At 40.1% G+C, this 13,249-nt stretch overlaps 1 protein-coding gene across 6 annotated transcripts; it reads right to left on the bottom strand.

Annotated features, from left to right (window-relative positions):
* Positions 1–218: 218 nt before the first annotated feature.
* Positions 219–13,249, bottom strand: LOC118387925 (programmed cell death 1 ligand 1-like). Of its 6 annotated transcripts, none has more exons than XM_035776758.2 (6): positions 13,104–13,249; positions 5,454–5,513; positions 4,962–5,312; positions 4,473–4,751; positions 3,624–3,752; positions 219–3,010 (listed from the first exon to the last, which is right to left on the bottom strand). In XM_035776758.2, the coding sequence occupies exons 1-6, from the start codon at positions 13,147–13,149 to the stop codon at positions 2,934–2,936; spliced, it is 942 nt and encodes a 313-aa protein (XP_035632651.1). In that variant the 5' UTR covers positions 13,150–13,249; the 3' UTR covers positions 219–2,933. The 6 variants fall into 6 exon arrangements, with proteins under 6 accessions (XP_035632651.1, XP_035632650.1, XP_035632654.1 ...); XM_035776757.2 differs by having other exon boundaries at positions 5,454–5,509; positions 13,104–13,234; XM_035776761.2 differs by lacking the exon at positions 13,104–13,249 and adding an exon at positions 7,684–7,825.

Here is a 13,249-nt window from a genome sequence, read left to right as displayed (position 1 = left end):
GGAGACAACAGAAGAAAGACATTGATATCCGAGGTAAGACACACCAACAAGGAAAAGATCCTCACAGGGTGGAGATACTGGGAAATCATTTTCTGTTTCCTTGTGTAGAAAAGCATAAGGTCACAAACAGCAAACAGTTATCAAGGCACATCATGTGTCAGTTGTTTCACAATGTTAAATTATGGGAATTAGAAAGAAGAGCAGAGTTGATGACTGAGTTTGATTTGATGACTGAATGTTTTATTTTGTGGGGAAAATCAAGAGCATTTCCTTGCTTTGGCACAGCTGTCTTTAGACTGTTTGTTTTACAGGAAATGGTACATTGGACTGAAAATGAAACTGTGTGGTCAGCGAATGGTTAGACTCATAATGAGGATCAAACAGCATAAAATCCTTGAGGTACTGTAAATAACTGCATTAATATGAGCAATACTAAAACTGTGGCTGAAATCACTCATTTTGCTTTCGGGAGTTTCATGGTGAGCATGGAGGTGAACTGGTTTTTCAATATCATCCCCCAACCTGGGACATTTCTACATAAACATGTAATTATCTCTGTATTATACATAGTAAAGGTACAGCATTTACAGCAAGTAAATGTGGTATTAGCAGTGGCGACCCGTCATCCAGGGCAGGAGGGGGCAGAGCCCCACCTGTTTTGAGCCCCACCTGTTAAGCAATTAAAAAAAAAAAAAGGTAATTCATTCATGTCACATAGAGTTAATAAAGCAGCCTACAAACATGGATTGTTTCTTGAGTAAGGCAGCTCCAAAAAGTGTTTCAGCCAAGCTCAGTGCTTTCTGTGGTGGAGGGGCAACCAGAGGAATATACAGAGCGTAGGCATTGACAATGTTCTCTAGTTGCGCCGTGATTGGCTCAGTGTTCTGTCACTCATGGGGACACTACGTCGCTGCAGAATCTACAGGGAGAGCTAGGCAGTTCTAGCCCCCTTGGGTGCTGCCATAGATTTACATTAGAAGTGCCCATCCAAGAAGGCTCAAGGTCATTGGCCACAGATAAATTTATGTCAAATCATGTTATAGCTTTGATTTTAACTGATGCTACGTTCAAAATCTTAGCTAGTTGCTAGACAAGCAGTTATCATCATGAATCACTTCGACAATGTATGGTCAAATCCTTTTCATATGAAGATAAATTATAGATATAATGTATCGGTGCTAAACGGCCATTGGACATAAACATTATACAACAAGTCGGAAATCGCAAATTCAACGAGTGGTTGGGAAGGAATCAGTGGCTAACTACAAGCGTTGCAAAGCAATCACTATTTTGCTTCCCCTGCCTGCTATTCAGTGGACAGGGTGTATGGTCCAAGTCTGGGGTTAAGGATTTAAAACATCTGTCTGAAATTGTGTCTTTTTCAAGCTTAAAAGGATAAACATTCACTCGCAACACCATGGGCCAGAAAAGGTTGAATACATTGGCCATGCTGTCAATCCAGCATGACTTCTGCTATGTTCAAAACAACTGGAAACTCGGAACTGGGAAATCTCAGACTTCAGTGAGTTCAAGACAAGTGGAAACATGCTCAGATTGGGAAAATACATTCTGAACGGTCATCCAACTCAGAATTCCAAGCCGGGAACTAGAGTTCCGACCTGAAGATCACTGACGTCGTGATTCAACCTCGTTTTTGTCACTGTTGCCAGTTGTCTTGAAAGCACCTTTGATTACAACATTTTACCACAAGAAGAAACACCGTGCCACCTTCCTGTTCAAGTGAGCATAGCACAACAATCAATGGTGAATCCAAAAACATCCTGTAAGCTTCTGCATAAATTAGCTCATGTGCTTTTCTTCTTGAGGAGGGGATACTATATAATGTTTTTCGGTCTGTAAACGCTGTTTGCCAGCGACTGGCTCTTCCCATTCAAATATTTGTTTTCAACAAAAAGTTAATGTATATTTCCAGTATATATTGCAAGGGTCATTTTGTTTGCGCTGTCAGTGTGTCGGTATATTGTCTATGATTGTATTTTCCTTCCTTTTTAGACCACATAGGGCCAAATAAAATACTTCAAATGCTAGGCTAACTGCATGTCTCGCACGATCTGAATTTCTGTTGGTGTCCATTTTGAAAGTGCTGAACTGAAAGGCTTACCTCGTCGCAGCTCGTCTGCTTGCACTTAGAATGAAGTGTTAATGATAAGAACAAACATTATGAGTTTACTGAACATCGATGTCATAATGCCTGTGTATGGTTCAAAATTCAACACTCATGTTGGAGTTCGTTACTATTAAAAGGACAATGAGGTTCTTATCGACTTACGCAAATCCACAAGGGGTGAGTTTAAGAAAGTCAGCCATATCAGCTAAGTTTTTAAAAAGTCAGTAAATGGGGCTGAATGAACTGTTTCGCTGCCAGAAGAGGCTGCACTGATAGCCAAGTGTGGTAAGGATTCACCTCATGGTGCAGAAGCAAAGCTCTGCTGTCGGGACAGCTTTTATGTAGGCCATAACCGTTTGTGGGCACCGTTTGTCACCGTTATAGTGCAATTAATGTATTGTTTAGTGTTGTGTATCGTTGTGGCTTTGCTGGCATGCATTTAAAAAAATTGTGGCATTTGCCCCACCAAGATTTGCATGCTAAAATCGCCACTGGGTATAAGCACAATTATCAGTGGTTTGTTGTTATCAAAACAAATGTGAAATGTGTTAACATAGAAACGTAAAACATGTCCCTTGAGGTATCAGTAAATGTAACATGATTCAACTTTATCTGACAGAGTCAATGTGAGTGTACGTGCGTGCATGTGTCCTTTTGTGCTCTCAGTCCTTCGCACACAGTTTACAGTCTCAATGAGGAGCGCCAGCACAGTCCTGACAAGCTCCTTCTCTATGACCTCCTGGAGCAGGTCATCTGTGTGACCCTCCGACAGTTTATCACCAGGGCCAGTTGAAGCTGCTAGACACTAAAAGGGGTCCAGGTCCCATCTCTGCTGAGCCAGGAGGGTGTTAGTGCTTGGGGTGCTGGGATCCCCGGGCCTCCCTGTGAGCAGAAAGATAAAGCAGGGTATAGTTTACAATAGTTTATATTCTGTTTCATTCCATGTTGCAAGAGATATTTTGCTGTACCTACTACAGTTATCACTTACTAAGTAGTAACTGGATTTGTCAGTGTCTCGTATTTACTGTCAAAGGCAGTTTGGGACTTTCCTGTTACTAACACATTTTAACACGCAGTCTTAAAATACTATGCAATACCGTAAAGATTTAACCAAAAGATTGATAGGGAACTATTCTAAATATAAGGAATGACTAGTCCTATATTGAGAAACCACCCACATGACTTTACAAGACTTAAAATCCCCCTGACACAAAAAGAGAAAGCGTGTCTGTGGGGGTGTTTTCACACGTAGCAGTTTCGTATAGGTTTAGAATGTGCGCACACATGTTCTCACATGCTAAGTCATTGTCACAAGATCATGAGTCAGAAAAACACCATCTCATTGATTATTCTGGTCTCAACAGCATCTCTACACCTTTAGAGGTTACAGTACATCATCTAGTCTCTCTCTCAGCAACCAACAAACAGCAACTCTTTGTAGTATAACCTGAGACAGAAATGTGTGCAAATCAAGTAAGAACAGCAGAAAAGTTACCTCTCCGTCTGCGATAGCCAAAGATGGCAGCAGCAATGACCATGGCCACTGTCAGTGATGTGCCCAATGCAATAGAAAGGGTGTCACATTTACTTTTACTATGCATTGCTAGTGGTAGGTCTATTTCATCTGTGAAGAAAAAAGATTGAGAGTCTAACAAATGATGTTATTTTGAATCATCAGACATATATATTTGGCTGATGTAACACATAATACATAACAATAAGTTGCAAATGGTCTCAGTGAGAAGTTCAAAACACCAACAAGCATTTTGGAAATAACCAGACAGGCCGGTGCGAACAGAACTTCCCCAAATCTTAACCAACAGTGACATGTGAAATGTGGTTTTCATGGAAAGATGGATGCTCTTTATCTCCACCATCTCCATTGCCACCTCTAAAGCCTTTTCCCTCCCGCGTTGACGTAGAACTCCTACAAATGTGTTTTGTTGAATGGAAGGGTAAATATTACGCTTTGACACCATGAAAAATTGAGGAATGCACCCATTTATATAGCACCTTTTAAATCAACAACACATCTACACTCAACGGTAAAATAAATAAATAGTGTAAGGCCTCACCATAACCTCCTAGTTTCCATTACCTTGTGCAGTCAGTACAATGTCACCGAGTCTCATTTCTAGGGTATCGGTGTGAGGCCAGACATTGCAAAGTGTAAATAAAAAAAACAGGAGATAACACATTTATAAGCAGTGCATAAGCAGCTTATTCATGTGTTATGTATGATTTATTCATGTGTTATGTATGAGTTATTCATGTGTTATGAAGTCCTTATTGAGGTACCCTTCAAATAAAGGGTTATCAAACGGGATCAAAATTCACGTCATACCTGGGATGTCAAACCTGGCTGACGGACCCTTTGGAACTTCCCCTTCCTCCACCAAGGCACAGGTGTAGTTGTTTTTGTCAGAGGATTTCACGGTTATCGTGCTGGTGACTTGGAACAGCTGGTCTGGAGTTCGAACAGTGGTGTCATTGGACTTTATGTTCCCGAGACTCCTGTCTTTCCAGGTCATCGTGGCCAGAGGATAGCCCTCAGACTCACAGACCAGCTCTACCTCATCTCCCCGACGCCTCTTCATGCTTTTAACAATAGTTTTATAGGAGGCTAAAAGATAGATGAACGTAAAAACTTTACTATTCAACAACATGAACATAGAGTGTAATTACAGCATTACTACTTAGTTTTACGAGCAACTTAAAGTGTTACCACAATTATTTTAAAAGTTCCTTAATGTTTCTTACTCAATACTGAAAGACTGGAAATTAGAATTAGCCTAGAGTAATGTCCTGTTACACTGACAGATTCATGACTGACCTTTAACAGTCAAAGTTGTCTGTTTGTAATCAGCTCCCGCCATTTCCACGAGGCATTGGTAGATCCCAGAGTCATTGATCCTCAGCATGGACACCTCTATCTTGGCCCACCCATTGGTAATCTCTTCTGTCACCAATCGTACCCTGCCACGGTACTGGGGATTCTGGGAAGTGAGGTCTTCCTGTCTGTTCTCCAGCCTGTACACCTCCACAACTGGAGGAGGCCAGATGCGATGCCATATCACTGACAAGTCTGGGCCCTGGCCCCCAGGTTGGAACCTGCAACCCATGGTGACTACACCGCGGAACTCTGCCACGTGGAATGGACTGTCCACCTCCACTGTGAACAGGGCTGTGTGGAAAGAGAGAACGAGAGTTGTGTGTGTGGGGGGTGGGGTTCTATGAACTAAACAAACAAAAAAATGTAAAAATGTGGCCCTGAGTCTCTATTGTATTGTATTTTATTGAGTACTTAAAAACATCAATAACATACCTGCAAGAGTGGGCCATAAGACTACTTGTAAAACCAAAAGAAAGGCCTGCTCCATTCTAACTAGAGAAGAGAGAAAACATTTGAAATGTTGCAACCACAACCTTTTGTAAGTGGAATTATGAGTCAGTCTATTTAAACAGAACACACCAAAACGACTGTACAGATGTCGGACCTTAATTGGAGCCAGTTTGCTACAGCAGGAAAATAATCCTGCAGCAACAGGACATGTGAAGTATTATGTGGATTGTAATGAATGGACATTTTTGTAGAGGTTAACACATTATTCGTTAGGGCAAATAAAGTCTGAAATTTCAAAGTGGAAATTCAACTTTAGAAGCCTTTTAAATACACTAAGTTTTAATTTCCTGCTGAGCAGGAAAATACTCAGCAACAAGAGTGATCAAATGAAGATCCTACATCTTTATAAGGCTGGTCTGAGCTTGTTCCCTAGCGAGTCAGCAACTGGTGATCCAAAGGAAAAAGAATATGGGCCTACAGTGCATTCGGAAAGTATTCAGACCCCTTGACTTTTCCACATTTTGTTACGTTACAGCTTTATTCTAAAATGGATTAAATCGTTTTTTCCCCCTCATCAATCTATACACAATACCCCATAATGACAAACATCCCCACAGCATGATGATGCCAACACCATGGTTTACTGTAGGGAGGGTGCCAGGTTCATTCCAGACGTGATGCTTGGCATTGGTTTCATCAGACCAGAGAATCTTGTTTCTCATGGTCTGAGAGTCTTTTCGGTGCCTTTTGGCAAACTCCAAGTGGGCTGTCATGTGCCTTCCGTCTGGCCACTCTACCATAAAGGCCTGATTGGTGGAGTGCTGCAGAGATGGCTGTCTATCTGGAAGGTTCTCCCATCTCCACAAAGGAACTCTGGAGCTCTGTCAGAGTGACCATCAGGTTCTTGGTCACCTCCCTGACCAAGGCTCTTCTCCCCTGATTTGCTCAGGTTGTCAGGGCAACCAACTCTACGAAGAGTCTTGATGGTTCCAAACTTCTTCCATTTAAGGATGATGGAGGCCACTGTGTTCTTGGGGACTTTCAAATGCAGACATTTTTTGGTACCCTTCCCCGGATCTGTGCCTCGACACGATCCTGTCTCGGAGCTCTACGGACAATTCCTTCAACCTCATGGCTTGGGTTTTTGCTCTTACATGCATTGTCAACTTTGGGAATTTATGTAGACTGGTGTGTGCCTTTCCAAATCATGTCCAATCAATTGAATTTTCCACAGGTGGACTCCAATCAAGTTGTCGAAACATTTCAAGGATGATCAATGGGAACAGGATACACCTGAGCTCAATTTCAAGTCTCATAGCAAAGGAACTGAATACTTAAGTAAATAAGGTATCTGTTTTTTATTTTTTAACATTTCTACAAACCTGTGTTCACTTTGTCATTATGGGGTATTGTGTGTAGATTGATGAGGAAAATTGGTATTTAATCAATTTTATAATAAGGCTATAACGTAACATTAGTAAAAAGTCAAGGGGTCTGAATACTTTCTGAATACACTATATTTATGAATCTCTTGTTATGTTGCAAACATTTAATGCACAAGTAATCATTTGAACTTGACAGCAACCTCATGATTAGACCATACAGGTATGAGTCAGCATGCCCGCACACACACACTTGGTCAAGAATAGAGGATGAAAACAAATGGAACACATCAGGCTTAGTGAATTGCATAAATTCAACTTTTAAATCAATACAATAAACCCACGTTCAAAAATATGTTGGGGTGTGCTGACATTCTAATTGTTATTTGTCCAATGATTTATTCTGCCTTTTGCTTGAACATATAATAAAGCAATTGATCAAAAAAAGTTGATATATATATATATAAAATCTGGATAAGCGATATAGTCGATTTGAAGACTATATCACATCACAATAATATACCATGGAAAATATATATGTAGAAAAACATGAAAAAGATTTGTGCAGAGCAGATATTGAAACTTAACAATAGCATTTCTATATCTAACCTGAGAATAGTGGATTTGGGAACGCCTTTGAGTAAAAGTCATCAAAGAATATAATGGATTTTTAAAAAAAAGATACTAGACCATTATTACCCTACTTGCATACACTTAAAGATAACTTTAGAAGCATCTCATGAGACTGCATAATCTACCACCACCTTTTAAAATAAAAGCAATTAAGCCAAATATGTTGGCATATAAACAAAATGAAGTTCAGCACTCACTAAATGCAGTACATGCAGTCTTCTACCTTAATAGAAGTATTTCTTGTTCCTTCAGAGGCTCTTTCATAATCATATCACAGCTGTAACATATATTGTTATGTAGAGCAGTATTTATATTCCTATCTACTTCCCGTACTGTAATTCTCCTCCCCCCAAGCCATGCAGTTTCCTGATAGTGACTGTGCATGTGAAATGCCTTCACTTTGGCTGGACACAAAGTTGGCGAGTAGCCTAGTAATCCCTTATTTCCTTTACAAGGAAAAATTCTGAATTTACACTGAAGGGGCAAGCCCAGCAGTCTACTATGAATAGCCTGAACAGGAAGTGAGCCAAAAGAACTGCTGCCAATGACTGGAACGAACTGCAAAAATCACTGAAGCTGGAGACCCATATCTCCCACACCAGCTCACAGATCACTGCACCTGTACATAGCCCATCCAACTACCTCATCCCCATACTGTATTTATTTACTTATCTTGCTCCTTTGCACCCCAGTATCTCTACTTGCACATTCATCTTCTGCACATCTACCATTCCAGTGTCTAATTGCTATATTGTAATTACTTCGCCACCATGGCCTATTTATTACATTACCTCCCTTATCTTACCTCAATTGCACTCACTGTATATATTAGATTTTTTTCTACTGTATTATTGACTGTGTTTGTTTATTCCATGTGTAACTGTGTTTTTGTATGTGTCGAACTGCTGTGCTTTATCTTGGCCAGGTTGCAGTTGTAAATGAGAACTTGTTCTCAACTAGCCTACCTTGTTAAATAAAGGTGAAATAAAAAAATAAAATGTCATCATGAATAAAATATAATAGAATCTTTACTAGTGGGCGCCATTTCCTCAAACAAAGCTATCTGACTATCCCTATGAACCTTCCTCTATAGGAGGGCCCTGTTCTTATTATACCTCAGGTGGGCCGTATCAAGCTATCTGCTTTAGTTTTTAGATGATCGATCTCTGTCAAGGGAGGAGCTGTTATTTATATATTGTGTATATTTATTTATTTAGTTTGTTGGCTTAGTCAATTCTTGCACTTTTTCAAATTACTGTATGTGGCTGGACAGACAAACGCAGCTGAGTATTAACCTGTAAACCAATCAAAACTCGTTTACTATCCCAGGTACTATCAAAGACAGTACAGTAAGAAGATAGACAGAAACGTCATTGACAGAAAAGCTTTTAATAGTTGCCTCTTGTTGTTGTTGTTGTTGTTCTCCGGTGGCTAGCAAGCCAGTTAAAATGGTCCCTTTCCTAAATTAGCCATGTATAGGACAAGTAGTGTAAATCTAATACAGTCATCCAGGCGTAACCCACTGATTTCATTCATACTGCCAAATATGAAATTAGACATTATCCCTATCAATAGTAGGATGAATGCAGTGCAGCCTACCTCAGACTGTCAGGATGTTCATTTTCTAGCTCACAAGCTACATTGATGATTTATTTGATAAATTCTTGTCTCTCACTATCTATTCAGCTCTCCTGTGTCCCGCTCCCATAGATCAACCAAGTGCTATTCACCAATATGCACCAATAGTGCTGATTCACTCACCTGTGAGGAGAACCATCCTACTGCAGTTTGAACTAGCCTTGCAGTCACTATTTAGGCATTAGGACCACATATGCATTTGCCTGTTGTCTTTTCTTTGTGGATTTTGTCTTACGCAGTCTAGTGCCTTTTAGAGTTGAAAAACACCCACTACAGATACACGTGCTTGTTTGAGCATCTCAAAGACTAAATTCTATGTACAATCAGTTTAACAGATGACAAAACAGATTATTTTACTATTGTAACACGCAGTGGGGAGAATTCTAATCTCCCTGTCAGGAGCCCAGAGTTCTCATCTCTGGACCACACAAGCTTTAGATTGCATTATGCTAAGGCCCTTGTCTCTCTCTACATCAGGCCCTTGTCTCTCTCTACATCAGTCAGGTACATTGGTGACCAGGGTGGGATCCTTTCGATATGCCTATGGGACCTGGGCATACACAGAGAGAAGGGGGAATACTGAAGCATGCGTTGATGACAGTTCTTGTCTCCATCAGAGGCCCAGGCTTTTGGCATAAATGGTAAAGCTCTCATTCCTCGACTGCAATTTTGTAGGGTGGCAGGTGGTTAGAGTGTGGGGCCAGTAACCGAAAGGTTGCTAGAGATCGAATCCCCGAGCTGACAAGGTAGAAATCTGTTGTTCTGCCCCTGAACAAGGCAGTTAACACAGGCTGTCATTGGAAATAAGAATTTGTTCTTAACTGACTTGCCTAGTTAAATAAGGCTTAAATCAAATATATTGTAAGATTGTGCCCTCCATGGCACCTGATTTACTGTGCATTTGGAGAGTATTCAGACCCCTTAAACCTTTCTACATTTTGTTTATTTATTCTAAAATGGATCAATAAAATGATTCTCAATCTACACACAATACCCCATAATTACAAAGCAAAAACAGGTTTAGACATTTTTGCAAATGTATTTTAAAAAACACAGATACCTTATTTACATAAGTATTCAGATCCTTTGCTATGAGACTCGAAAGAAATTGAGCTCAAGTGCATCCTGTTTCCATTGATCATCATTGAGATGTTTCTACAACTCAATTAGAGTCCACCTGTTGAAAATTCAATTGATTGGACATGATTTGGAAAGGCACACATAAGGCCCCACAGACAGTCCATGTCAGAACAAAAACCAAGCCATGAGGTCGAAGGAATTGTCCATGGAGCGCCGAGACAGGATTGTGTCGAGACACAGATCTGGGGAAGAGTGCGAATAAATTGCTGCAGCATTGAAGGTCCCCAAGAACACAGTGGCCTTCATCATTCTTAAATGGAAGAAGTTTGGAACAACCAAGACTCTTCCTAGAGCTGGCCGCCCGGCAAAACAGAGTAATCTGGGGAGAAAGAAGAAGAACCCAATGGTTTTCTGACAGAACTCCAGAGTTCCTCTGTGGAAATGGGAGAACCTTCCAGAAGGACAACCATCTCTGCAGCACTCCACCAATCAGGTCTTTCTGGTAGAGTGGCCAGACGGAAGCCCCCCTAAGTAAAAGGCACATGACAGCCCACTTGGAGTTTGCCAAAAGGCACCTAAAGACTCTCAGACCATGAGAAACAAGATTCTCTGGTCTAATGAAACCAAGATGGGACTCTTTCGGCTGAATACCAAGCGTCACATCTGTAGGAAATCTGGCACCATCCATACAGTGAAGCATGGTGGCGGCAGCATAATGCTGTGGGATGTTTTTCAGCGGCAGGGAGTGGGAGACTAGTCAGGATCGAGGGAAAGATGAACGGAGCAAAGTACAGAGAGATCCTTAGAGAGAACCTTCCAGAGTGATTCCCCTGCCAGACAGGAGTTTTATTGTTAAGCCAATGGGTTTTTGGTTTGAGTTTGTCTTGCCTTCACCTACTCAACATGGCATCTTATTGGCTGGTTTAGCGTAGCTTGCTTACTGACAGAGGGGGATGTTCCAGTTAGAATCGTCCCAGTGAACAAGCACCAAACCAGCTAAGTTGTTGGTCCCCATCAAAACCGACAGAGTCAAAAGTGATTTTATGCTCTCAAGTGATGATTTAGGTGTACAATTTATATCAAAAGTTCGTAAATGGTTATTCAAACATCAGCACATAAGATAAAGGGGAATACTTCTGAAAATGTGATTCGTTTTTTTATTTGTAATACCTTTGCAAAACTGTCTTAACCTATTTTTGCTTTGTCATTGTGGAGTATTGTGTGTAGATAGATGGGGGGGAAACAATGTTTTAATCCATTTTAGTACAAGGCTGTAATGTAACAAAATGCGGAAAAAGTAAAGGGGTCTGAATAAATTCCGAATGCACTGTATCTTGATTGCTAGGTTATATTATATATAGATACTTAAAATACTGCCTGAGATATTGTATTTGTCCGTACTTAAATTGTATTATTTTATAGAACTGTTTAGATCCTGGATGCTGAACAAGCACCAAACCAGTCTTGCTGTGATAGACAAAGTTATGGTGAGACAGTTCCATTGAACATGACGTGCAATTTTGTGTCGTTCTTATCAGTTTACATTTCAATCTCTTAGCACCATAAAGCTACATGATTGGTGCTACATATTGGAGTTCCGTGTCGATGACTGATGTACACAACGCCAGAAGAGTACTGTTACACAAAGTACAGAGAGATCCTTAGCAGAGAACCTGCTCCAGAGTACTCAGGACGTCAGACAGGAGTTAGGTTCACGTCTTCCGACAGGACATACACAAAGTAAATGCCAAGATAAAACAATTTCAAACAAAGAAAATGTGGCTATTGTACTGTCATTCCAGGTTCAATGTTTCAATGTTCCTGAGTGGTTAACCAGCCAGTGACATAAACCGTGACGAACAGTTATTTTGAATAGCAACCACAGAACAATGAGCCAGAGACCCGGGTGTATAAATAGCTATGCAGCATTGCGTTTCCAACCTGACAGAGCTGATGAAAGGATCTGCTTTGAAGAAATGACAAAATATGGAAACTCCCGCAACGACGAAACATTTGATCTCCAAACAAGTTTTCTTTTTCCAAAACTATAATCCAAGAAGACTACGTTTTCTAACTTTACCCTTTGCCAAAGTTTCAAAAATTGCGTTGTTTGAGTGCAAAGGCGTCTGAATACTTATGCACTTCAAATGTGATTCGTTTTTTCATTTGTAATACCTTTGCAAAACTGTCTTAACCTATTGTTGCTTTGTCATTTGAGAACTATCTGGTTTAGATAGATGGGTAAGGAAACAATTTTAATAATTTTAGTACAAGGTTTTTAATGTAACAAAATGCATGGTAAAAAGTTCTGGGGTCTGAATAAATTCTAAGACATGCATCTGTATCTTGATACAGACCCTAGGTTATATTATATTAGATACTTAAAATACTGGGCCTGAGACATTGGCCCAGTGTTTGCTTTGTTCGGAGTAGGCTGTCATTGTAAATATTAATTTGTTCTTAATTCTTTCTGGTTAAAAATGTGTACAGTAAACAATGCCATATGTATTGGCGCATATGCAACTGTCGTTTTTAAACCTCCATTCTAGCCTACATGACACACACACATCGTTCTATCTACATGCTTTTATTTGGGTTTCTATGCAAAGTATATCATTCAATGTTTCTTTTAGCCTGCAGCTAGTTACTTGAAATAAGACAAAACATAATTAAAAATGTGAATTCACTGACAAGAGAGAGAGCTAGTTAATGAAATACAATACAAAATTGACATGTACTGGCTAGTCAAACTACCATTGTCTAGCTTTCAATACATTGGCTAAATTAAGTTACCGCTTCATACGATCCAAGGCAATTCATATTGCATGATGAATATTTCAAGTGCACTCGAAAACAGATACAGTGGTAAGAAGAAATATGTGAACCCCTTTGGAATTACCTGGATTTCTGCATAAATTGGTCATAAAATTGGATATGATCTTCATCAATAACAATCATATATTATGCAAAAAGCGATGCATCATGTTGCCTTCTCCTCCCTCCCCGCGTTCGTGCTTTTGCCCGGTTCAATTCCGGAAAGCATAA

The sequence above is a fragment of the Oncorhynchus keta genome, chromosome 9, assembly GCF_023373465.1.
Source record: "Oncorhynchus keta strain PuntledgeMale-10-30-2019 chromosome 9, Oket_V2, whole genome shotgun sequence".
Classification (NCBI taxonomy): Eukaryota; Metazoa; Chordata; class Actinopteri; order Salmoniformes; family Salmonidae; genus Oncorhynchus; species Oncorhynchus keta.
The sequence above is the reverse complement of the archived record's forward strand: the minus strand, read 5'-3'. Positions and strand labels throughout refer to the sequence as shown.